General features: G+C 41.8%; 3 protein-coding genes across 4 annotated transcripts; 2 read left to right on the top strand and 1 right to left on the bottom strand.

Annotated features, from left to right (window-relative positions):
- The first annotated feature begins 1,083 nt into the window (after positions 1-1,083).
- On the top strand, positions 1,084-22,022 carry lcp2b (lymphocyte cytosolic protein 2b). Its single transcript, XM_056261790.1, has 15 exons — positions 1,084-1,306; positions 1,806-1,868; positions 15,498-15,544; positions 16,022-16,087; positions 16,188-16,216; positions 16,325-16,359; positions 16,452-16,650; positions 16,764-16,834; positions 16,923-16,986; positions 17,061-17,145; positions 17,238-17,282; positions 17,367-17,433; positions 17,697-17,771; positions 19,223-19,378; positions 21,477-22,022. Exons 1-15 carry the CDS (start codon positions 1,229-1,231, stop codon positions 21,600-21,602), a joined length of 1,206 nt encoding a protein of 401 aa, XP_056117765.1. The 5' UTR covers positions 1,084-1,228; the 3' UTR covers positions 21,603-22,022.
- Positions 22,022-24,338, bottom strand: syce3 (synaptonemal complex central element protein 3). 2 transcript variants are annotated; one of them, XM_056261789.1, is made up of 3 exons: positions 24,237-24,338; positions 22,951-23,062; positions 22,022-22,183 (listed from the first exon to the last, which is right to left on the bottom strand). In XM_056261789.1, exons 1-3 carry the CDS (start codon positions 24,264-24,266, stop codon positions 22,059-22,061), a joined length of 267 nt encoding a protein of 88 aa, XP_056117764.1. In that variant the 5' UTR covers positions 24,267-24,338; the 3' UTR covers positions 22,022-22,058. The 2 variants fall into 2 exon arrangements, with proteins under 2 accessions (XP_056117764.1, XP_056117763.1); XM_056261788.1 differs by lacking the exons at positions 22,022-22,183; positions 22,951-23,062 and adding exons at positions 23,513-23,762; positions 23,847-23,955.
- Positions 24,339-25,111: 773 nt separating this feature from the next.
- On the top strand, positions 25,112-26,959 carry foxi3b (forkhead box I3b). The gene is made up of 2 exons (XM_056261791.1): positions 25,112-25,778; positions 26,176-26,959. The coding sequence occupies exons 1-2, from the start codon at positions 25,184-25,186 to the stop codon at positions 26,739-26,741; spliced, it is 1,161 nt and encodes a 386-aa protein (XP_056117766.1). The 5' UTR covers positions 25,112-25,183; the 3' UTR covers positions 26,742-26,959.
- Positions 26,960-27,301: the final 342 nt, after the last annotated feature.

Genomic DNA, 27,301 nt, shown 5'->3' on the forward strand with positions numbered 1-27,301 from the left:
GCTTTAATTTAGGCATTTGGGCAGATTACCTCACATAAATCTCGCTACAGACCAAGACGATTTCAATCCGCTTCAGCTATTGCATCAGGTCAGTCACTGGCTGACATGTCTGTTCTGTGGAGTAGCATATCAAAGTATAAATCGTTTAGTTTAAACGTGCTCATTTGAATTGACTATATAATTATGTTTGTTTTTATGTTTGTTCTAAGAATAAACATGAGGTTATTTTCCTCACCTTAATTCCTCTACAACTTGTAATATTCTAAAACAACATTCTGAGGCATTAAATACTATAATAAGGCAATTCTAAATAGCATTCTATGCATTTGTCATGTGGTGTCAATCAAAATTAGAGCACCATTCTCTGGGTAAATAATGCAGGGACGCTAGACCTCTGCCAAATTTGTGACTGTGTTCAGCGATTCAAATATAAAGCTTACAAAATGTTTAACACAAACTAGCGGCAAGACCCAGAATCTGCCCTATAGCTAAATTTACGGTCAGGAGCCACTGGTTAAAACACAAGCTAGCAGCCCTATGCAAAGAACCCTCGGGAAGAAGCTTCTTCATTCTTGGAGTCCTGCGGTTGACTGATGAGTGCCTTCACATCTCACCTTGGTGTTAGATTGCATGCTGTTCTGTTCCCAAAAGGGATGTTTCCTGTTTCTGTTTGGAAAATACAATGCTTAACAGGTGAATAGGCACCGGGGATGTGCTGATCTACAACGATCAAATGCATTGCTCTTTCTGTATCTTATGTTGTCTGCATATTTATTTGCGGTCATGGCCTAGTTATTTGCTGTGCTAAGAACATGTGAGAACTTGATGTGACTGATCTATAATTAGTGGACTATTGTGATGCAACCACTTTGCCCATAATTAAACATGCACAATATTAATACAGTACGTTTTTGATGCATTTAAATTAGAGGGAATCAAACATGCAATTATGTACAAATACAGTCATGCTCTGTAAACCTGTAAGCTTTGAATTTCACATCTTTGGTGATGAGGCACTTCCTCTATACAAAGTTACAGGAAACAGAGAGAGCTCAGAGCGTCTATTCTGCGTCAACATTATTATCACACTCAGTCAGACCAACTAGCCACAAGCAAGACAAGCGCCTTGCAATCTTCATCAAAGCTGTATACTTTACTTGCTATCATCATAGCTAACTGTAGAACAGTCAGTTTATACTAAACTGGAAAAACAACCATTCCAATCACAATGAGTTTTGAAAGTCTACCAACCAAATCAGAGGTGATGTTCTGGAACTCTGGAAACTTGGCTGACTATCTCAAAAAAGTGAGTTCATCCTATTGTTCTTCTGACTAGATGCATTCAATTAAAGGGAAATATATTGAAAGCAGTTGTTAACATTAATAAAGTTTAGCATGTAACATGTAGACAGGTTTTATTTGCGTTTTTTTCTTCTAGCAGACTCTGAATGCTCTTTGGAAGGGTAGTCTTTGTAGATCTTTTTTTAGTCGCACTGCTGTTCTTCAGTTGCTGTGCTTCAAGTGTGGCTGATAGATTGCCACGCAATGTGGTTTTCCAAACATGTCTATTTGATGGTTGTGTATTGTTTCTGATAACCTCAGCTAATTTATAGCCTTGTCTTGCAATCTTTTTGTCAAATGCATCGTTATGTCAAAAAGTATATTGTAAAAATTCAAAACTGTATATTAAAAAAAAACTCATAGTTTAGTCAGTAAAGTGTTTTTCAAAATGATATGACTGAGTTTAAGTGTGAAGCATGACTACAGAGCAGTTTTCAATTATCACACGTTTTTTGTGTTTTCAGATGAAACTGCTGGGGTGTGACAGGGTGGTGAAGAAAAGCAATATGAATGGTGCAAGATTCTTGGTGAGTCTTTTTGTCTCTCTATAACACATACAACAACTCAGACCTTACTTACAACTGAAATCTATACTGCATATAATCATCATTAAACAATATACAGTATTGTGCAAAGGTTAGGCATGTTATTAATCTTTAATTTTATTGTGCCAGTAGGAAATATACTGTACATTTACAGTTTCAATGTATTTTCAAAATGAATTTCCAAAAATTCAATTTGCCTTTAAAGGTGCTAAATGTAACTTTTCTTCTAAAATGAATGCTTTTTTTAATGCCTGTGTGTGAAGGGGTTGTAATCACACATTACAATGATCCACTTGTCGGGTTCTTGTCACGGCACGAAAGAACAGTCGTGGATTCAATCGCGAGTAAATACAGGTGTTTATTAAACACAAGGTAGTGGCAAACAATGCAGTGGACGACAGACAGGCGACAGAACACAGGCTCGGTAACACAGGACTCCGTGGGCAGACGGCAAGGCAGGAAACAGCAGAATCCTCTCAGAAAAGGGCAGATACCACAGATCAGGAACAGTCTCTGGAAGCGGCTGCTGCTTCCCAGAACGAGACGGAAAACACCGGATCAGGAACAGTCTCTGGAAGCGGCTGCTGCTTCCCAGAACGAGACGGAAAACACCGGATCAGGAACAGACTGGATACGGCTGACGCTCCTCAGAACAGGGCAGAGTCCAAACAACAGGAGAACAGACACTGGGCAAGGAGAAAGGACGGTGAGTAATCCGTGAACCTCAACAACCATCTGACAGAGACCAGACAACATGACAAACAATATATAGGACATTCTCATTCAAAACAGCTGGCGCTGATCAGCTCATCAGCGGAGATAACGAGCCGTGCTGATGAGCCGCGCCCATTCACACAACACGCACACACCTAGCGAGGGCGAGTCAATGAATCCATGAACCGTGACAGTACCCCCCCCTCCTAGGAATGCCGCCTGGCATTCCCAGACACCCTTACCTGTCGATTGTAATCATAGATAAGGGAGTGGTCCAGGATGTCCCTGGCAGGAACCCAACTTCTCTCCTCCGGACCGTAACCCTCCCAGTCCACCAAATACTGGAATCCGCGTCCCCTCCGTCTCGAATCCAGTATACGATTAACCGAATACGTTGGTTCCCCATCTACGAGTCGCGGCGGGGGGGGAACCGGGGCAGGCGGATTAATGTGTGAATGAAACACAGGTTTAATTTTAGATACATGGAAAACGGGATGAATCCTTCTGTACGCTGGAGGAAGGTTGAGGCGGACTGCCACCGGACTAATGATCTTGGTGACAGTAAATGGGCCAATAAATTTGGGAGCAAGTTTATTAGAAACGGAGCGGAGCGGAATGTTCCTGGTTGAAAGCCACACTTTTTGACCAACGACGTATACGGGAGGTTTAGACCGGTGGCGATCGGCCTTAGCCTTGGTGCGTGCACCCACCTGGAGCAGAGTCTCACGGGCTCTGATCCACGTGCGTTGACACCTCTGGATAAAGGCGTGGGCGGAGGGAACCGCGACTTCGGATTCCAGACTGGGAAAAATTGGTGGCTGGTAACCTACACTACACTCAAACGGAGATAGGCCCGTTGACGACACCGGTAACGTATTGTGCGCATACTCCAACATAGAGAGTTGCTGACTCCAGGAAGAAGGATTCTTGGAGACCAAACATCGTAACGCCCTTTCCAAATCTTGGTTGGCTCTCTCGGTTTGGCCATTGCTCTGGGGATGAAACCCTGAGGACAGACTGACAGTCGCTCCCAGCAATCTACAAAATTCACGCCAAAATTTGGACACAAACTGGGGTCCCCTGTCGGAGACCACGTCCACCGGGAGGCCATGTAAGCGGAAGACGTGGTCTACGACTGTCAACGCCGTCTCCTTGGCTGAAGGTAATTTGGGCAAGGGGATGAAATGAGCCGCCTTAGAGAACCGGTCCACCACGGTTAAAACGACCGTGTTACCTTGGGAGGGTGGGAGGGCGGTAATAAAATCTAGTGCTATGTGGGACCAGGGTCTCGAAGGGACAGGCAGCGGTTGAAGTAACCCATCTGGAGGTCGATTGGAAGTCTTACCAATGGCACAAATCGAGCAAGCCAAAACAAAACTGTGGATGTCACGAGCCATAAGTGGCCACCAGAATCGTTGCTTGACTAAATAACTAGTACGATTAACTCCTGGATGACAAGCCACGTTGGAACAATGCCCCCACTGGATAACGTCGGACCGTAATCCCTCCGGCACAAACAAGCGATTCGGTGGGCAACCGGGCGGAGGCGTTACCCCTTCTAAGGCCGACTTGACCTTCGACTCGACCTCCCATGTGAGTGTGGAGACAAATAGGGTCTCGGGTGAAATGCACTCGGGAGTAGACGGGCGTTTGGAACGGTCAAAAATACGAGATAAAGAGTCGGGTTTGATGTTCTTGGAACCCGGGCGATACGAGAGAACAAAATCAAAACGACCGAAAAAAAGTGCCCACCGAGCCTGCCTGGAGTTCAATCTTTTGGCAGTTCTGATATATTCCAAGTTCTTGTGATCGGTCCAGACGATAAAAGGTACCCCCGACCCCTCTAGCCAGTGACGCCATTCTTCCAACGCTAACTTGACTGCCAACAACTCTCTGTTACCGATGTCGTAGTTACGTTCGGCAGGCGATAAGCGGCGGGAAAAAAACGCGCAGGGATGCATCTTGTCGTCTGTGGGAGAACGCTGGGACAGCACTGCTCCTACCCCCACCTCTGACGCATCGACCTCCACCACGAACTGACGTGATGAATCAGGGGCTATAAGGATGGGGGCTGAAACGAAGCGGCCCTTAAGTTTAGCAAACACAGCCTCCGCTGTGTCTGACCACCTGAACACCGTTCTGGGGGAGGTCAAGGCAGTCAGAGGCGCGGCTAGTTGGCTGAAGTTGCGAATAAAACGCCGGTAGAAGTTGGCGAACCCCAGAAACCTCTGTAGGGCCTTACGGGAATCTGGACTTGGCCACTCCACCACAGCCTTAACCTTCTCAGGATCCATTCGTATTCCCTCAGACGAGATGATGTACCCTAGAAAAGGAACAGACTGTGCATGAAACGCGCATTTCTCCGCCTTGACAAAAAGCCCATTCTCTAGCAACCTCTGAAGCACTCGTCTGACGTGTTGAACGTGCTCCTGGAGAGACGAAGAAAAAATCAATATGTCATCCAGGTAAACATATATGAACTGATCTACCATGTCTCTCAACACATCATTGACGAGTGCCTGGAAGACCGCTGGGGAGTTGGAAAGCCCAAACGGCATAACCAAATATTCAAAATGCCCCCTGGGGGTGTTGAACGCGGTCTTCCACTCATCCCCCTTCCTGATGCGAACCAAATGATATGCATTACGTAAATCCAGTTTTGTGAAAATTGATGCTCCCTGCAACCTCTCGAAAGCTGAAGACATCAACGGCAAAGGATACGTATTCTTTACCGTGATGCTGTTCAACCCCCGGTAATCAATACAAGGTCGCAGAGAACCATCCTTCTTCCCTACAAAAAAGAATCCCGCCCCCGCTGGAGAAGAGGAGGGGCGAATGAACTTAGTTGCTAGAGAATCAGAAATATATTTCTCCATAGCCTCCCTTTCTGGAACAGAAAGCGAATATAACTTGCCCTTAGGCGGAGACGTACCTGGCAGTAAATCTATAGCACAGTGGTAAGGACGATGCGGAGGAAGAGAAGCAGCCCGGGACTTACTGAACACTTCCTTCAGGTCTAGATACTCCGGTGGCACGTTAGACAGGTTCACTGGCTCCTCCTGCAACACAGAACGAGAAACAGACGGAACAGCAGACAAAAGACATGAGGCATAACATTTCTCACTCCAACTGGACACAGAGTTCTGTCCCCACTCTATCCGGGGTCCGTGTCTCACCAGCCACGGATGACCCAGGACAAGGGGAGCGTGAGGTGACCGAGTGAGATAGAGTGAAATCCTCTCAGTGTGGTTACCCGAAGTGATGAGTGTGACGAGCCCAGTAATGTGAGTGATGCCCGGGAGTTCCTGTCCATTTAGTGCGTGGATGGTGATAGGGTGGTCCAAGGCAGTGATGGGGAGGTGAAGCTTGTGGGCCAACGACGAGTCCATCAGGTTTCCCTCCGCTCCTGAATCCACCAGCGCCTGGCCGTTGAAGGAATGATCTGCCCACTGGAGTCTCACCGGGAGGAGGGTGGCGTTCGAGGGTCTGGTCAAGGAAAGTCCGCCCGACAGTAGCCCCCGTCTTACCGCCGGGCTTGGCCTTTTAAAGGACAGGTGGAAACGAAGTGGCCGGCCTCCCCGCAGTAAAGACACAGACCCCTCGAGCGGCGGTGTTCTCTCTCCTCCCGGGAGAGTCGAGCTCGACCTACCTGCATGGGCTCCGGATCGTTCGAGGAACTGACCGTGTTCGTTACTCTGAAACCGGGAAACTCCGCGACCTCCACCCTCGGAGTCTGGAACTGTCGATTCCCTCTCTGTTGTAGGCGTGCATCGACTCGGATTGCCAGTTCAATCAGTCCATCAAGAGTCTTGGGTAATTCCAGTGTGTAAATTTCCTTCTGAACACGGTCAGCCAGCCCATGCAGGAAAAGGTCCCACTGCGCCTCCTCGTTCCATTTGCACTCGGCGGCCAATGTCCGAAACTGGATGGAATAGTCGGAAACAGAGCTGTTATTCTGACGGAGATCGACAAGATGGCGGGCCGCCTCCCGTCCGGCAACCGCGCGGTCGAACACGCGCCTCATCTCTTGCTCGAGTGCTTGGAACGAGGAGCAGCAAGCGTGTCTATTCTGCCACACCGCTGTTCCCCACTGAGCCGCGCGTCCAGACAGCAGCGTCATAACGAGTGCCACCTTACTCTCCTCAGAGGAAAACGTCACAGGCTGGAGAGAGAAAAAAATTGAGCATTTTGTTAAAAACGCTCTGCACAGGTCTGGTTCCCCAGAATACCACTCCGGACTGGGAATGCGCGGCTCTGGTCGGTTGAAGTTTGGAGACTCCGGGGGAACAGGCGGGGGCGGGGCTGGCGCAGCGGGACCTCTCAGACGTTGTATTTGAGAGGTGAGCTCCGACACCTGTGTTACCAGAGCCTGTATCGCCCGACCCGAGGATCCGATCTGTTCATCTTGTCGATCCATGCGGGCATGGTTCTCGGCGACCATCTTCCCGACCTCGGCTGCACTCGCTGAATCCATGTAGGTGGTCAGATGGTTCTGTCACGGCACGAAAGAACAGTCGTGGATTCAATCGCGAGTAAATACAGGTGTTTATTAAACACAAGGTAGTGGCAAACAATGCAGTGGACGACAGACAGGCGACAGAACACAGGCTCGGTAACACAGGACTCCGTGGGCAGACGGCAAGGCAGGAAACAGCAGAATCCTCTCAGAAAAGGGCAGATACCACAGATCAGGAACAGTCTCTGGAAGCGGCTGCTGCTTCCCAGAACGAGACGGAAAACACCGGATCAGGAACAGACTGGATACGGCTGACGCTCCTCAGAACAGGGCAGAGTCCAAACAACAGGAGAACAGACACTGGGCAAGGAGAAAGGACGGTGAGTAATCCGTGAACCTCAACAACCATCTGACAGAGACCAGACAACATGACAAACAATATATAGGACATTCTCATTCAAAACAGCTGGCGCTGATCAGCTCATCAGCGGAGATAACGAGCCGTGCTGATGAGCCGCGCCCATTCACACAACACGCACACACCTAGCGAGGGCGAGTCAATGAATCCATGAACCGTGACAGTTCTGCTATTACCTCTGAAGGCCAGTATTCCTATTTCTATGTGAAGTCTCCGGGTCGCATTTTCTGCGAAATCCATCGGATGTGACGTGCATGCGCGCTCCCGAGCCTCTCTCCTTTTTATATACAGTCTATGCGATGGCACTGCAGCTGACGACATGGAGTCTGATAACACCAAAAAACTACCTGCCGACCTGCCTCCTGCACAACACCGACTCCAACACAAACTCCACATAAGTATAAAAAACAAAACAAAAATGTATCTGCTGAAGCTCGTCAGGCCAAACGTCAATCGGATCGACTTAGGACGGAAACACGAATCAACATCGGCAGAGCGTTTGAATTATGGAGAGACCTCCGCTATTTTTATTGTGATAAATTACAAATTTTCAGATATGCTGAAATAATGGTAAACTGTAATGAAATGGCAAGGTAAACTACAACATACATGAGACTTGAAATGAATACAAAAGACTGTTCCAGGATAACAAAAAGTAGGTGCTTTAGGAGGATGTAACTTTTATTTGATGTACTAGATCTACTGTCTAACGTCACTCATCCCACTACTATCATATTGTTTATAATTTTCAGACATGTTCAGTACAGTAATGTTACTTCCTACGATCTTACTGTTACACTGAAATTGTTCAGTCTAGTTCACTAACCGTTTTCGTTATCATATTATACATTCACCTATGTTGACATTGCTGATTGTGAAAGATACACGAATAGTTAGTGAAATGCCTTATTATGCTAACACCACATGTCGGCTAAATGCAGTCAATGTAACGTTATCATGGTACGAGCATGGAGCATTAGTTCAACGTCAAGCTGATAAAAGTAGCCTGTTATTGTAACGTTGCAGTGGGAGTTTACATGAGTTTCCAGCATGTGTGATGCTTTCTCCAGTGTGTTGAAAGACCAAGTATTGCGATGTTTGGCTTTAGCATTGGAAGGCAAGCATAGAATGACCAATAAGTTGCCGCCTGTTCTAGCAAAACATTACACGCAGAAGACAATATTCCTCCGCCCAGGCGAGCAACCACCAAGAAAAGGTGCTAACACCAATTCTCGCCCAGGACAACTGGAAGCTGCAAGGGACTGGAAGATGCTGGCTGATCTTGATCAACGGCTTATTTTTCCACCTGAGATTGCCACCACTAACCTACGACGAGATATTGTTTTGTGGTCTGGATTAGAGGGCTGCATTGGGATTGAGTCCCGCCGGGTCCCGCGGGACCCAACGCAAATCTCGCGGGAGCGGGCGGTTTGAACTTTGCTGCGGGCGGGAATGGGCGGACAAATAAAACCCCTGCGGGATTGGGAGGTAGCCTAACGACATGATGGAGATGTCAATAATGTGGAAAAGAACCTTAAACGAGGTATTTACAGCACAAAACCTGAGCAAGGCAAGTCTGACATTTACTATTCATCTTCCTGATCAGTGCGTCAGAATACATGCAGGCCAGGGAAACGAAACCAACAACCCCATGAATCTCTTTAACAATAGCAATACAAATACGGCAGAAGACACAAAGTCAGTGCATCTCTATTATTGTGCGGGAATAAATTATCCGAGTTTTGCGGGTGCGGGCGGGAGTGGACATACATATTGCGGGAGCGGGCGGGAGTGTTACACATACGTTGCGGGAGCGGGCGGTAATGGTCAAAAATTCGGCGGGCGCGGGCGGGAGCGGGATGAAGAAAACAGTCCCGCGCAGGACTCTAGTCTGGATCAGCACGCATTGTTCAACTGATAGAGTTAACAGTGCCATGGGAGGATGCGGTAGATGAGGCATATGAGAGGAAGAAACTGCGGTATGCTCATCTGGCCACTGAAGCAGAACAGCGAGGATGGAGAGTCCAGGTTTATCCAGTGGAAGTGGGTTGTTGAGGTTTTGTGGCACACTCTACAACCCGGTTCCTCAGAGACGTCGGATTCAGTGGCCAAGAGTTGCGTCGCACAGTAAAGAACTTATCTGAAGCAGCAGAAAGGAGCAGCAACTGGCTGTGGTTGAGACGGAAAGATTCTAGCTGGCTGAGTACAGGCCGCCACGCTACGGTTTCGTAGAATTCTTGAAAACTTGAAGAGTCTGTTGGTTTATTTGTATAGGTTGTATAGTATTTACAGTCATTACGTTCCTGCGTATATTGCGTGAATGACGGGTGGTTGGGCAGATATTGTGTTTTGCGGTAGGTGGTATGCCATACGGAACCGTTGCCACTGAAACTGCATATTAACGCACCAGTGGGGCTCGACAGCCTTAGTCAAACGGGTTAGCGCGTATGGTTGGGTTGCGGAGAGATTGTGGTTAGGTCTCAGCAGCAGGAGGGATGTAGAGGTCAGTAAGCTGGGCTGAGTTGAGTGGGGGACGGAGGGGGGTGACTCTGGGACGCCAGAGTCACTGTCGAGCCCTCTTGAGGTGTCGTGGGCTAGTCGACGAAACACCGAGGACGGAAGGTGCCCACTTTAAGACCCTCGAGATGTCCCCTACTTGGCTCAATCCAGACGGTTGTCGTGCTGGTCCACTAGGGAGACCACACTGTAGTTGCAGCCGTCGTGTGTGCTGACGCGCCAAGTACACTGCAGCCGTTAACGCCGGACAGAAGGGGAGTCACACCACCATATGGAAAGAAGCGTAAATGGGTGAAGCATAGTTTACTGTAAAGCTACGTCTTAGTGTTGCTTATCTTGGCGAAAGCAGAGTACAAATCAGCATGTTTTAACATCTACTCTCGTGTAATGGAAATCTCAGTGTGGCCGGTACCATGAGTGCTCGCTCTTGTGTTCGAGCACGCACAAGAGCACGAGCGCTCTTGTAAAAATTGGTTGCAATCTGAAACATCACCGATAGAGGCCGCTAAAAAATACATATAGCACCTTTAATAATCGAGTGATTTTTGAATGCACAAGAAGTACGACAACAGACCCCATGGTCCACACAGAGAACTGATCTCACCATCGAGTCCATCTGGGATTACACGAAGGGATTACATGAAGAGAATAAATGTCTCAGAATAAACTTCTCCAAGCATCTTGGAAAAACCTACCTGCAAAGCTATCTTAAAAACTGTGCACAGGTGTACAATTAAGTGATAAATAAAATCTATTTATTTTTCATTTCATTTCATTTATTTGTTTATTTTACAGGGACAGTGCTCATTAATTAACAGTAAAATAACTGTAAATGAGCCAGAGTTAGCTCAACAGGCTAATTTTCATCTGTTGTCCCTGGCCAGTTATTATGAAGGCAACCTAAAATCAAGATATAAAAACAAAAATGACTTTTTACAGTCCACAAATAATAACAGCATAGAAAAGTAATGATAAGACAGATACAACACACAACAATAAATAACAAGTAACATCAGCACACAACATAGCCTATAAAATGAGAGATAAACAAGTTTGACACAAGACAATCTGCTAGCAAGCAACAATTATCAGTAGGCAGTCAGTAGTCTAATGTGCACATTTCTGATTATCAATTAGCCAGTTCTTAAGCTGACCAGTAAAAGAACGATAAGTCTTTGTTTCTCTTATCAGACTTGGCAATAGATTCCACTGTTTAGTTGCAGTTACAGAGAACGCTGACTGACTAAAGGCGCTTTTTCGAGTGGGAATGATACAGTCCCCTCTTATGATACCTCTGGTGACATGAGTGCCTGCTCTCTGCATAACAAATCTCTTCAGTGGAGGTGGAGCCGTGCTATGCAATATCTTATAAACTAGACAAAGGTTACTATAAGTGATCAAGTTTTCCCAACTCAGAAGTCTATGGGTATTTAAAATTTGACAGGTGTGAAAACTATTAGGTTTCTGAACTAAAACTTTAAGAGTACGTTTATAAAGACTTTCAAGTGACTTCATTGTAGACTTGTTAGCTTGTGCCCAGCTTGTCAAACAGTATGTAAAATGCGGGATAATCATGGCATTCATATATATCATAGCAGTTTCAAAGTTGAATGATTCCCTAACAAATCTGAAATTACTTAAATTAAATCTAACTCGTTTGCACATACTTTTTACATGAGTTCTAAAACTGAGATTTGAATCAATCCAAACACCCAGATACTTATATTCAGTCACAACTTGCAAATTTTGACCTGATATCATTATGTCAGGGTCTGGAACGCTACATGGTCGTTTTGAAAAGAACATGCTAACTGTTTTACAAACATTTAACGTTAGACATGAAATGTCAAGCCATGTAGTGATATAGTTCATTGCACTGGTTAGTTTTAAAGCAGCTTGCTGTTTTGTGCTGCTATGTACATAAATAACAGCATCATCAGCATATAATAGGATTTCTATATCGGGACAAACTAAAGGCAAATCATTAACATAAAGACTGAACAGCAATGGCCCAAGTATAGAACCTTGCGGAACACCAGTATTATTTGTATAAGCAGTGGATTTATGGTTTTGAACCTTTACATAATTTGTTCTTCCCTTTAAATATGAATCAATCCACTTAATGGTATCATTGGAAAAATTAAAAGAAGCTAATTTGTTAACAAGTATTCCATGATTCACAGTGTCGAAGGCCTTTTTAAGGTCCAAGAAAATTGCCCCCACAATACCACCCGCATCCATCATAGATTTAATGTTTTCCAGAAGGAAAAGGGTAGCAGTCTCTGTTGAATGGTGAGCTCTAAAACCAAATTGCATAGGATGCAGGCTAAAGTCACTGTTGTTCAAATAAAAAACTATTTTCTCTGAAACCCACTTCTCCATCACCTTGGATACAACAGGCAAAATGCTGATAGGTCTATAGTTACTGATAATCTGGGGATCTCCTCCTTTAAAAATTGGTGACACAATAGCAGTTTTCCATGTGTTTGGAAAAATCCCTTGAAATATTGAAAGGTTTATGATATTTGTAATGGTTGGAGCTAAGCAGTCCTTTAACGACTTGAGCATTATAGAGTCCATTCTGTAACAATCCTTAGCTTTGGAAGTCTTAAGTGTTTTAATTATCCTTAATACCTCTTGCTCGGAGATGTTACTTAAACAGAATTGGGGTTTAGAAGTTTGGAGCTGACAGTCCACCAAAATGTTATTCTTTGTTTCAGTGAAACTTTGAGTAATCTCATCTACAGAGTCAATGAAGTATCTTTTAAAGGCTTCAGCCAGTTCAAAGGGATCCTCAGATATTTTACCATGTAGCTTTAACTGTAGTTGCTTTGATGATCCACTGTTATTTACACCAATTAATTTCTTAATATGCTCCCAGATTTGTGTAGTATTACCTCTAGACTCATGAATAATACTAATAAAAAAGTTTGCTTTAGCCTTTCTTAATTCTCGAGTGACCCTATTACGTAACATTATAAACTTTTGTCTATCAATTGGCAACTTAAACTTAAGAAAATCTTTTAATACATGATCTCGGTCCTTCATCAGTTTCAGTAAGTCTGTATTCAACCATGGTAGACAGTTCTTTTTACTTTTTTTCGTACCTTGGGATGTTTTTGTAAACTCTTGTGCTATACTTTGAATTGTGTTTATAAATCTCTCACTATCTTCCTCTACCTTCCTCCCAGCTATAATTTCATTCCAGTTTATTTTATTTATAGTCATTTGAAAATTCTCAAGTTCACTTTTAGGAATTCTAGAATGCTGAGAATGATATTTATTTGTATTAAATCTATTATTTGTAAGCTTTCTTGAGAATAAAATTAGGTTATGGTCAGTTAATCCAGTAATGAGGTTATATGTTTTCTCAACTCTTTCTGGCCTGTTGGTGAAAAGTAAATCAATTTGCGTCTGTGAGGAAGCGGTTAATCTAGTAGGACCTTTAATTAGTTGTGTAAAGTCCATATTATCTGTAATTCTTTTTAAGGAATTCCTGTTTCTCTTGTCATCCCAATTTATATTAAAATCACCTAAGAGTAAAACTTCTTGTTTTGAATTACATTCTTTGAGTAACCTTTTAAATTCATCATAGAAGGTATTGGTAGAAGAAGGTGGACGATAGAGTAAAAACATAACAAAAGACATTTGTGAAGAAAGAGTAATAGTTAATCCAATACATTCCAGATTTACATTAGATAGTTGAATCTGGGTGCAGTGAATATTATTCTTCAGGTAAACCATGACTCCACCACCTCTTCCCTTAACTCTATCTCGTCTAAATAAATTATATCCGGGTATATTCAAAGCTGCCGATGGTGAGTTCTTATTTAACCATGTTTCTGAAAGACATAGATAGTCTAGATTGGAGTCACATAACAAATGTTTGACTTGTTCAATTTTAGACATTACACTACGGATATTTAAATGCCCTCCTAATAGTCCCCTGGGTTTCTTTTGGGGATCCCAGATTACTCTAGAATGATTAACTGTTTTAAAAAGTTTAAAACTGCGATGTTTTTTAAAAACGGGGTTTACAGGAATAGGTCCATGGATGTCTTTACAGTTACTACCGGTATGTTTGTTTCCTTGATGGATTTGTTCTCCCCGGGTGCAAGTTCGCCGTTTAGAGTTTGATGAACAGTCATTTCTTTCATTTTGTGTGTTAGAGTACTTACATTTTGCCGAATTCAAACCTCTTGGAAGCAAAGATCTAGTAGGACTACTTGGACGGGACAACGCCACTGACAAAAGTGCGCCTGACGCTGCAGGTAAACAAGCACCTCTAGGACAGATATCCAGATCCACCGCCATGCCCGTTGCGTTCACCAGCAGACACCCACCGTCCTCATCATTCACCGTAGCCATCGTGCAGCATTGTTTATCCTCATCTGTAGCAGCAGCTGCCATGTGTTCCCGACTCTCTCCCTCCGCCGCAGCCGCCGCGCACTCCCAGCCCCCACCACCCGCCGCAAGCCGCACGGCAGCGCATGAGACATCCACCGGGCTGGGCGTCGACTCCCCGGCGTGTAAACAACAGTAGAGGGAAGAGACACTGTGCCTCCGATCCACAGGCCCACCGGCGAGGTCTCTGCAATCCTCAACTTGTTGAACCTGGACATCAAATGCAGTTTCTAGTCCAGGCTGATTTACACCAGGCCACATCGCTCCGTCCACAACGTTTGAAATTGGACCGGGGCACTGATGAACATCGCCAGAGAGGAGCAAACAGAGTGTAATGATACAATGGTTGCTTGCGTGGTATTTGGCTTGATGATAAGGTTTTTGAGTCTTATGTTGACCTAAGTAGATGAATGCATTAATCACAGCATTTTTCCCGTAAAGCCTAATACCTTGATTGTAGTTTCGAATGATAGATGTAGAGAAATCGCGCTTGTCACAGATATAATTAATCTGAAGAGGCGGACCTGTGTCTAAGAACGTTAAAATAAAATTATAAACTAAAAACGCAACCAGCGCCCCTGACGTGCCGGATACACCTGTTTTGCCTGCTGCCATCTTTGCCCCTGTGACATTATTTATGACATTATTTTTCAAACATCCCCATAATGTATTTTTCACAAGTGCCTAAAACCTTTCACAGTACTAAAGTTTTGCATTTATTTCTCACAGCACCTTGTAGATGTTACCAAGTGTTCTTATGAATTTAGTCTCTCTCTCTTTTTTTATGTCTCTTCATATAATCCCAGATGAACTTGATGAGATCAGATTTCTGTGTGGACCAAACCATCTATTGATGGACTCCTTGTGCATACAAAATCCTGTTCAATCCTGTATTGCAATTAATGGCATAAGTACAGTAATGTTGGGAAACATAAACGGATTTCCAACTGGCACAATTAAGAAAAAGCACAATCTTCTTAAAACATTTTTTGGTGGAAAATCCAACATGCCTAAGACTTTTGCACAGTACTGTATGCCCCGAAATGCTTAGACATGTCAAATCAATATAGAAATAATAATTCCTGTTTGTATCTTGTTCTAGAACATGAATGATAAGGACATGAAGAAGTTCCCCACAGCACATATCCCGTAAGTTTAAGATCAACAACAGGAACAAAATCTCACAGAGATGGCAAAATGTATAAACGAAACATATTGGCTAATGATAAAGGGCATGTGCCTACTGGCTCTGCTATGTCTGATTTAGCAGACACTTAACCAAAGTTTACGAAGTATAGCAAACTTTATTTAATCAGATCATGCATTCCATGGAAATCGAACACATGACCGTGGCTTTCGTAGCACTATACTCCACTGTTTGAGCTACAGAAACGCTAATATAGATTATAACAACTGTCAAATACAAGACACCAAAAAGCCTGCAGACAGAGTTCTAAAAAAATCACCTAAATGTACAAAGTGACTAACCATCATTTAGACGGTTTGCATAATATACTGTATCTCTAATTTAAACTTGCCTCCAAATATTGATGAAAAATAAAATATAGTCTGTTAAGCTGGTAATGATCATTGCTATTTCTTTACTTTTGTTTTACTATTTGGAAGATTTATCACAAAGATCTGCAAAGATATTAACCAGAATAACAAACAAAAGAAGAGTCTGTTTCATAGGTAAGCAACTCCAGTACTTCATAATTACATGATTATTTTTGTAACAAAACCTTTTCTTCATGTTTGAGAGTTTGTCATTTTAAAATCTTGTCTTGACTAGATCAGATCATCGGATGCCTCCAAACCAAGGTAACTAACTCTTGTGCGGCTACATAAACAACTGTGGTTATACTTAACCCATTACACACACAACCTAAAATGTTTCTATATTTTCTTTGGGAAAAAAAAAAAATGCAGAACCTAGTCCAGCAGGTTGGGATTCTGATGAATTTGTAAGTCGCTATGTTATACTTTTTAAAAGTCTTCTCGACCCCATTAATGGACATTATTATTAAATGCAAAAAGTGCATTTATTTTTGTCCAGGACAAAGAAGAAAGTGACAATGACTACGAGGAGCCAGATAATAATGTGTGTGAAGACAATTACATATGCGCAGAATCATGTGATATTGGGGAAGTTGACATTTCTGATGATGACTATGAACCACCGCCTAGTGAAATACCCTCTGAAGTACCGACTCACTTTCGTGTTCCAAAGCCTCTGGGTGATGGTGATTATTTAGGTAACTCATATTAATATCAAATCACTATAATTCATAAATCACTGTACACATGAACAAAAGAATCCATGTATCAGAGGATTCACTCACCCTTTCTATTCTGTGGCTCTGTGTAGACAGCCCACGTGGTTCTGCAAGACCACCCCAGAACAACAAGTCAACATCTCTTCCCAAAGGACTTATTAATGTAAGTAAAAATCTTTAGACAATCTCAATCTCATCTTACTGTAAATGCTGTAATGTCCTGCACAAGTAAAGCCTTTCTTTACGTTCAGATATCTAAGCCTCCATCACGACCGGATCCCTCTCCACACAGGCCTTTCGTTCCCCCTAATCAATGTGAGTGAGTTAAATTTCAAATTCCTTTAATATGAAATCATGATGTCTGAATGTTCTGTAAATCATATCCACAGCCAAACCTGGTCCAGCTGTGCCAAGGGTAGACCGTAGTAAGAAACCTGGCTCATCTACAAAAGATACTGGCAAAGGTACTATTCAGTTTTCATTTGAATATTTTTAAAACCTTCTGTATTGTATGGTAATCACATTTACCTTAACTTAAACATTTTAATTTAAATCCTTACAGCAAGAAACACCTTACCAATGCCTCCTAAATCAACATTTCCCACACAAAGGTAAGTATCTTTATCGACAACTTGCATTTGTTAAGTCGGAAATCAGTAGCGCCTACTTTTTTTTTTTTTTTATCTTCAACACAGATTTGACATCCAACAAAGGGAAGAGCTTCCTTTTCCACCTGTACAAGTAAATGTGATGATGGGGCAGGTTAGTGCAATCACTACCTATAATCATGACAGCAGGCATCTTACTGACACACAAACAATCTGTAAACCTAAGACATGCAGTTAGGCTGGACAACCACAAGATGGCACTGTTGTGGTTTGTTTGACAATGAAGCTAAAAGGAAATTCAAAAGTCCAGTCTTGAGCATCACAGAAACTACAAAAAAAAACAATTCCTACTGTAATAATGAGAGCGACCACATACTAGACCACACTGTAAAGGCTGATTTTTTGTTATGCACTCAGGACATGGATCCAGAGTGGTATGTGGGGCAAATGACACGAGCAGAGGCCGAAATCTCACTCAGACACGTGAATAAAGTGAGTTCCACCACTCAAGTATCCCTTCCTACAAATAATTCGTATAAACTGTGGAATAAATAAGCTTTTGTGAGAGAATTCATTAGAATTATTTACACTTAAAGGGATACTTCACCTCTGGGAAGATGAATGTGTATTTAATATTGGTCATTTATATAGTAGAAATGTGAAATTATTTATGAAATTGAAGCATTCTAGACTGAGAAAAGGCAGAAAATGTATTTTTTACTCATGTGGCTGAAAGACAACAACTCCCAGAATGCACTTGCTTTGCTGCCCTTACGAGGCCACTCCCAAACCACGCCTACCGGTTACAGGCGGCAGAATCCGAAAAATGGATACAACTAGGCTTGCTTTGATTCATCGTGAGTTATTTGATAAATTTCCATCGAAATGGTGCTAAATTCTGTTGTACCGGGATGTACTAGCCTAATGTATATACCGTAACACAACTTAGACTTTCACATTAAAAATATGATGCAAGGCAGGACCATGTCAACAGAGTAGCTTAGTAGCTCTGCATATGAACTGTTTTCCTCCAATTGAAATCACTATTTCTCTAAGCTAATACATTATCTAGGCTAATCCACACTCTAGTAACACTAAAGGTTTATAAAAAGAACCACAACCAATGTGAGTTATAACTTTTAATTTTAAAAAAAGAATTACTATTAACACTTTTACACTCAAAGCTCTGCGGATTCAGCGATCTCGTCCAGAAGAAAATGGCATTGCTGAGATTGGCGACAGCAATAGGACTCTATATCTGTTTCCATAGGCGCACAGCGAGAGCACTGACACCGCCAGTCTGCCCCAGCTCGAGTCTGGCCGGGCTCAGGTCTCGCTCCGGCCGCCTCTTGTTCCTCCATCTCCGGCAACTGTTTATCGCTGTATTGCGGCTCGTACAGGTAGCCGCGAGCATCAGATTCTTGCAACAGATCTTCGAAATCCCCTTCTGCCAACTTCAAAACTACCTTCTGTCATCGTGATTAGCCTACTATACAAACTTTCTACACGACCAAGAGGCAAGAGCCTGTTAGCTTAGCTTCTACAGAAAGATGGCTGACACTATCTTTACATTCTGTGAGTGAGATCCCGCCCCATATGGGCATGGTGAAAACATGCGGAACACTGGCTGTAGTCTTTAGCCTCTGGCACAAAAATCCTCCGATGACGCAAAATGACGATTTTTGCGTCATCGGAGGATTTTTTCCAGACTAAAAATATTTTTTTCTCTCATATCAGGGGGATATGAGGGGGGGAAGCACGGTAATTCGAAAAATAATACTGGTTTTCTACTGATACAAAGCTTAATGCTAAATCCTGAAGTATCCCTTTAAAAAATACAGATGCCTGTATATGACAAAGAGGGGAAAAAATAGAGAAAACAAGTGTATGGTGAAATGAAGACACACTGAAGATACTGAGTGATGGACAAGGTCTTTTTTTAGGATGGCACTTTCTTGGTGAGAGACAGCTCAAAGGGCTGCACAGAGCAGCCTTACACACTCATGGTGCTGCACCAGCAAAAAGTGTACAACATCCAGATCCGCTTCCTTGGAAGCAGTGATGGCTATTCCCTAGGCACAGGCCTAAATGGCATTGAGGTAATGTATCTGTTGATTATGACAGAAATCAAATAGTCATCCGATTTTTGAATATGTTTTTTGTTTTGTTTTCTTTTTTTGGAGTATATTTGATACATCAGGCTTTTATGGCTCATATAGTATAATATACAGGAGAATATGGAGCTCATAATCAAAGAAAAACACCACAATTTTATTCAAAGGGCTAAAGTAAGCAAAACATGCAATTTGGTGCAATTGCTGATATTTATATGGCCAAAGCTTAAGATGAAATTCTGATAGGTTTATAACAGTATAGCAGGCTACTCGCATAAAATGCATATGCATACCATTTCTCTCCCAATAATGTCTTAGTAAGACGATATTTAAATGCTTATTTTTTTTTTAAAAGAGCTCTGTTATTGTGGGGAGCAAAACATATAATGCGATACAAAGATGACTGAAAAATGTACAAATAAACATTCCTCAAAAGCCTGATGTATCATTTGATTGAAATATTATTACGAAGTTATTCTTCAGTAAAGATTTCACAGCAAAAAGACACCACAACCTGAAGGGGAATGTTTTTACTGCATGTTTACATGACCAACATGTAATAAAAACTTTAAAGTCTTTCCTTTACGTTTTTGAAGTTTTGCGTACAGACGGCAACATTGTCAAAACAATCCCCGTTTACACGGATCCGTGAAAACGTCTAAAAAACACTGTATTATGCTGCCAGTAGTTGGCGATGTCACTTTGTAAAGAAACAATAGACCTTATTCACAGCAGCCCGATTTTTAACGGGAATCACTGGGTTGTACTCAGGGTACACTGTCAAATCACTAGCCAATTTGGCGTGTTACTTACTATGTTTACTCACTTTGCTGGAGAAGTTCGTGTAAGACAAATCTCCGCAGATTTAGAGCAAATACTTCTAAATCATCATGATATATTCAATATAGCGCATTGCGCAGAATCTGCTCATATCTGCCTTACTGGCAAAACCTGGTTGTACTGTTATTTAATCTGTTTTTGGATTGTTCTGCTGACGAAACACGGCAAAATATCTTTCTGAGAAATTCCAGTAGACAAAAAACCCCAGACAATCTGGGCTGTGGAAAATTATAAGTAATAAAAGCTTTATAGAGCTTTTTACAGAGGATGATATTAAAAACACGAGTCCCTTACAGCCTCGCTTCTATACCTGTCATGGCACTGCTCTGAATGAGGTCTATAAACGCCTATAGACTGAAGACGTTATACACATGCGCCTGACATCGCCGTTTTCACAAATGTGCGTTCTTGTAATTTCCACAGAGATGGTAATGGCGTAAATGAACTGCCAAAACACATCAAAAGTTTTTAGTTAAAAATGGTGTTGTGTAAACACTTTCTTAGATTTATACTAAGGGTACATTTACACTTTAATGATGTACAATTTTTTTTGTTTTTTTGTTTTTACAGATTACAATGTTATCAAAACTATTCTCGTTCACACGGATCCATGAAACGACTAAAACCGCTGTATTATGCATGCCAGGCCAGTAGTTGGCGATGTCACTTTGTAAAGAAAGACTACGCGCCTGCACACATATGCATTCAAACGTGCATGCCTATAGACTAAACACGTAATACGCATGTGCATGCCCTCACCGTTTTCACAGATTAACATTTTTGTAGTTTACACTGAGACAATAACGGTATCATTTTTTTTAAACTTGCACATTGAAACCTGCTTTCAGAAGTTTGCGTTTTCAGGCCACCAAAACGCCGCTGTGGTGTAAATGAACAGCCAAAACGCATAAAAAGTTTTCCATTTTTAGTTGAAAACAGTGTTGTGTAAATGGGCTCTTTAAGGCCTAAAAAGTAAGCTGAAAAAGTTATGATAGGTATAGAATATCAATCAGACGATAGAAGGCATGAAGATTGTGAAGTTTTGCAGATTAGATCATGTTGATAATTTAGAGGCAATTAGAAATTTGTGTATCAAATATACAGTAGGCTTCATAGGGTTAAATAAAAACCCACAGCAACTGTAAAGAGTGAAGTGCGTGTTAGATTATCAGCTGTGGTGATTGTAATTGGTTCAGTGAGATTCAAAGTTCCCTCAATCAATCGACTTGCATGTGTGTCACAGAATTTCTCCAGTGTCATGGACATGGTCTCGCACCACTCAAAGACCCCACTGGTTCTGATAGACGGAATGGAGCGTGGAGCTGGACCTCAGCGGCAGTGCTGTCTTATGCACCCAGCAGGTTACTGACCCACAGAACAATCTTAATAATAATACCCAGTTAGCATCATAATTCTGACTGGGTTCCTGTGTCAAAAAGACTTTAATGGAATTCAGACACTTTGTCTGAATAATGAGCATTTATAGGTGCTGGCATTCAACGGCAGGATATGCAAGCACTCATCTCTCCTTCAGAAAAATAACAAAGTATATGACTAAATTAATAAATCATATTTAGTTTGATTCGATCAGACAGGACTGTCTACACTTTTTACATTTTTAAACACTTTCAATGTTAAAATCAAGAGGCATTTTTACACTCAATGTTAGCTAGTGGAAACTTAACTCACTGTACATTTGTCTGTTTTAACTTAAATATTTCTAATGCTTTTAGTGTTTGATATTAATATTGCCTGATTAAATTGTGCTTCTTAAGTATATTATAGTAAACTCCACCTTACAAGTGTACTTCTTTGAGTAACATATTTAGTCTTCCATCATCTGTGCACGGCTTAACCATGTTGGGGTTTCCACATCAGTCTGGAGGCACGCCATTTTTTCAGGGTGTGTGAAGCACACGGTCAGGTTACACTGCAGCAGCTGGGTCTTCACTGAAAACAAAGGGTGTAGTGGTTGAACATAAAGCAAGAAGAACACAAGAAGAGACCCTCTTATTCCATTATGACTGACTGAAACATAACCAGCACAAACAGGTTATGTTTACTGTAATCAAAGCATATAAATAGAAGCATTCTGTTATGTATTATGCAAAGGTTACTGTTAACGTACATCCAAAAGAAAAATCTATTAATTTATTATTATTTTACACAGTAATCAATCTAAATATGGATTTTGCAGGGCTTGATAATCCACAAAAAGATCCGACAACACAAATGCAAGTAACAAAAGATGCTCATATATACAAAGATGCTCATGCTTGACTGGATATGCTGGGCTCAGCAATAGATGCAGCCAATATGTTTTCTTGCCAAACTTCATGGCTATAATAAAATGAATTATTATTGACAGCCCTGGAGGATTTGGGGGATATTCTGGGTGCTGATATGTTTGTGTTAGCACTGACGACGGGCACAGATTAATGTCTTAGCTCTGGCTCCTCGCTAACTGCCACCCCTGGCAAGGATGGCACATTTGCTTAAAAAAAATTCAAGTAATACCCATTTGAAAGCCACCAAAAGAATTTCTGCCAGCACTCTAGAAAGAGGAACTATTAAACAAAGTACATATCAGAATAAACATGGGTGTAATATTACATTTCATAAGGTTAAATATTAAAGAAAGTAAGGCTGGGACTCTGAGGTCCAACTGTCACTAAGTCACTGAATTATGCTAAAAAAAAAAATTCAAACTTATTTACCTTCCAATCGGTCCATAAATTCTGACATTAAATCCAACTGCTTCAAGATATAATCTAGGCCAGCTGAGGCTCCGTGTTCACTGTTCTTGGTGGCATTTCCCTCAGACTCCATCTGTAAGTCCATTACATACAGAAGTAAGATAATGATATCATATAATCATTTATAAGGTCTCTATCTGTCTTAAATTGATGACACACACAAACAGAAATCTAAAAATGGAACACACATCCCTTCTTAGAAAAACAGCATTTTGGAACAAATTTTACAAACCTTGTGATTGTGAAGCTCAGAAAGGGGGTCGTAAAATGGTTTAGCAAATAGTTCCAAATGTGCAAACAAAATAAATCATTAAACTCATTTGGAAGAAGACTGAAATCTTCATACAAATGTAATATAATGAGCTGAACATTCAGAAGCATTTTTGCATTTTAATGACATTAGATGAATCAGATTCACAATTAGCATGCTTTGTTGATATGTTTATTAAATGTGTGTGAGGGCAAATAAACATGTAAAATAAAAAATATATATGGCAACATGAATAACTGGCTAATCTAGATTCTAGACTAATGCATAAACTTTAACAATATTAACAACATCAGGTCTCAGTTCTAAACTAAAACTTGAATCTATTCTTGGGGGATATTATGTTCTTGAGCATCAGGATGACATTTTTTATCTTGTCCATCCGTGGGACCAAAGATGACATCTTTGCACTTGAGAAACTCATTCTCCAGACTCTTGAGGGATTCAGCCAGATCTGGACTGGTGCGGAGTACAACCATATCATAGGCCATCCAAGACAAATTCACTGAGGACGAAGGAAATGAATGTTGACAAAGTACAGCATTATCATTATACGGAATCCACTATTAGTTTGTTAGTCTAACGTTACCTGAAATATTTTCCATTTGTTCAGTCATCTTCTCCAAATGTTGGTTTAGTTGTAAATTCTCACGACCGAAGTCCTCACATAACTGCACACTCGAAATATCTTCAGACATCTAAAAACCATCAAACTCCGTAACTCCAGCTGAATTGTTGTTAGGCTACTTAACCTCTCATATTAAATTAGTTTAATTTTAATGATGGATTAAATAAGAACAAGTTGTAAACGTAGGCCTGCATAAGTTAACGTTAATCAATTCGTTTTTCGTCACCAGTTTTCGCCCGTCACTCAAATATAGACAAGGCTTCCTCAGGCCAAAGAAAGAGTGCTTTAAATTACGTTAATAAATTAATATATATTTAGTGTAAGTAGAAATTCACAACGTAAGCGGATTACCTTGGTAATGTAGCGAACTACAGACAACATTTGATGTTTCTTGTTTTATTGCGACAGCTGACAGTTCCTCGTCGAGCTCGATCAATGCACGCGACACGCAGATTTAACGGCTCTCTCTCGCGTGCACGCTCCTACCTACCTTGTGTAATCAACTCGAATATATTTTTTTTCTTTATCTCCAGCCTTAGCTTAAAAACAACGATTCGTCGATTAATTTATAACGTCCCGGCGTGGATAAACAAACAAGTAAATAAATACAATTAGTAGGCTACTTATTTGAAACAACAATATTTTGAACATATCTTAGCTAAAAGGGTTTTTGTATGCTATAATAAAATGTTAAGGTAGAATGGCCGTAAGCAAGCATTATACTTTGCAATTGAAACTTTTTCATGAATAAATTAATCATAAAAGTAAAATAAATAAATAAATAAAATAAAAATAAAAGAGCTTGCTCCACATAAAATAAATTTTAAAAAGTTTTTATATATTTCCCCTGGAATGGAGTTGTAGATTTTTGGTTGTAACAGAAAATTCCAGTGTATCAGGCTAAAGTCTGACTCTGAATGCCTTCAGGTGAAGAGGAGTGGAAGGGTGGGTGGTCATGAGCTGTGTCAGGAAGAGCCTAAACACGTGGAAGCTTTCAATAAGGTGGGGCTGAGGAGGTGCTATATATGCATAAAACAGGTGCAACAAGTGACAATGTTGATACAGCAGAAGAAAGCACAATAGCATTGAGAGAGGACACAAGCAGAACAGCGCTAGAGCTCCTGAAAATATTGATAGACCAAAAGGTAAAAAAAGAAGAACAGTCATCAGAGAGAGAGAGAGAGAGAGAGAGAGAGAGAGAGAGAGAGAGAGAGAGAGAGAGAGAGAGAGAGGGGGAAAAAAAACACCTAAAAGACTTTTTTTAATCCCAAGTGGAGCACCATCAGGATCACCGAGCAATGACATCCTATGAATCTCAAGGTCAGTCTCCGGCGAGATGTGGGCCTCAGTTCCCTAGCTTGGGACAGGAACCTCCAGAATTGAGTATGTACAGCGACAGCTACTATCCCCCTCCATCACTGCCGAGTCCACAGCGAGCGAACCCTACCTCATATGAACTCGGAGACTATGCTGCCTCATCGCCTAACCCCTACCTGTGGTTCAACAGCCCAGGGATGAACAGCGCTCCTTATCTGGGTGGAACGCCTGGCCCTACAGGACCTTCTTTTGTTCCCCAGCACTACGGCATGCAAAGGCCCTATTTGGGACCAGGGGGACCAGGTGTTCCTGCTGGTGATCTGAGCTGGTTCTCCATGCCCTCTCAAGAGGATCTTATGAAGCTGGTCAGGCCACCTTATTCATACTCTGCTCTTATTGCGATGGCCATTCATGGTGCACCGGAACGCCGCCTCACTCTAAGTCAGATTTATCAGTATGTTGCAGATAACTTCCCTTTTTACAACAAGAGCAAAGCGGGATGGCAGAACTCTATTCGTCACAACCTCTCTCTGAACGACTGTTTCAAAAAGGTTCCACGAGATGAGGATGATCCAGGTGAGTTTTTGCGGCTCTTTGATTATTAAATCAAGTTAAAAACTCTTTAAAAAAAACATTACAAATGATTGAATTATTGTTTGTTACATAAATACAGTAGTATATATATATATATATATATATATATATATATATATATATATATATATATATATTGTTGTGAACTTTTTCTTCTAAAGTGTAGGAAACTCAGAACAATATATATATATATATATATATATATATATATACACACACAATATTATTAACTATATAAACATTACAAATTATTGTTTATCATTTAAATATTATTTATAGAAATATTAAATATATATATTTTTAAATAATTAATAATAATAATAATATAATATATATTTTTAAACTGTATTTAATGTGAAATTTCTCTCTCATTTTAAAGGTAAGGGCAATTACTGGACCCTAGATCCGAACTGTGAAAAAATGTTTGACAACGGCAACTTCAGACGCAAGAGGAAGAGAAAGTCTGACTGTCTCCCAGAGAAGAGCAGTTCTGGAGGAAATCTGAGCTCTGAGTCAGGAGACAGTAATGGCAGGGGCAGCCCGAAAAATCAACCCGTTGACATTTCCACTTCGCCTGAAAAGGGCCCTTCACCCACATCCACGGGTCCGTCGCCATGCTTGAGCAACTTCCTGACTGAGATGTCTGGGGTCACGGCTGGCTCTCTCGACATGGAAGGAGATCCCCTGAGTCGTTCCTTTACGCTCAGTCTGCCAGTGGACGGAGTACAAAGAGCCTCGCAACCCGCAGGCTTTAGCACCTACTCCCCCAGCTCTACGGTGTCTGAGTGGGCATCACCTCTGCCCCCACCGCCATCCATTTCCCCATCACCTTCCCAGTCCACTTTAGGTTACAACGGGCCTACTCTTAGTCAGTTCAATGGGCATTTCTACCCTGGTTTGAGCTCGACGGGTATTCTTTACCCCCGGGAGGGCACAGAGGTATAGGAGGGGAAGCGAGTGACACCGAGAACAGACAAGCTGAATGATCAATTCATGCTATAGACTCTGGGGGCAAAAAAAAAAAAAAACACTGTTGTTTTCCTGAAACTATACACTGCTATGGCCTAACCAAACTCCTCTGAGCTCTGTGGGCACAAGATACGAATGAATTCCCACAGGAATGGCCTAGTCAGCATGAGATATGACAGGCTGACTCTAGCAAAGGCCCCTGTTATCAGCAGCTCCGACCTGAGGTCAGCTGCTGACATCAAGCCATTCTACGCACCTAATTCTTTCTTAACTCATATTACTGAAACCGAATTCAAGCGCCTGTAATGAAAGCGGACTGATGAATCACGTCTTTTGTGGTCAGAGAAACTCCAGTTAAAATGCATATGGTGAAGCAGATTTTCTCTGCTGCATGCTGGTATTGTAATATGATACTGTCAGTCTTTGTATTTTAACTTGACAATGTGTTTTGTTTATTGTAAAGTTGGGAATGTGTGAATGTTCGAGTATATTTTATTTTACTATGAGGTCGCTAAAAGGGTGTATAGCGATTCTTT

This window comes from Rhinichthys klamathensis, unplaced genomic scaffold, assembly GCF_029890125.1.
Source record: "Rhinichthys klamathensis goyatoka isolate OS25496 unplaced genomic scaffold, OSU_Roscu_1.1 h1tg000186l_1, whole genome shotgun sequence".
Lineage (NCBI taxonomy): Eukaryota > Metazoa > Chordata > Actinopteri > Cypriniformes > Leuciscidae > Rhinichthys > Rhinichthys klamathensis.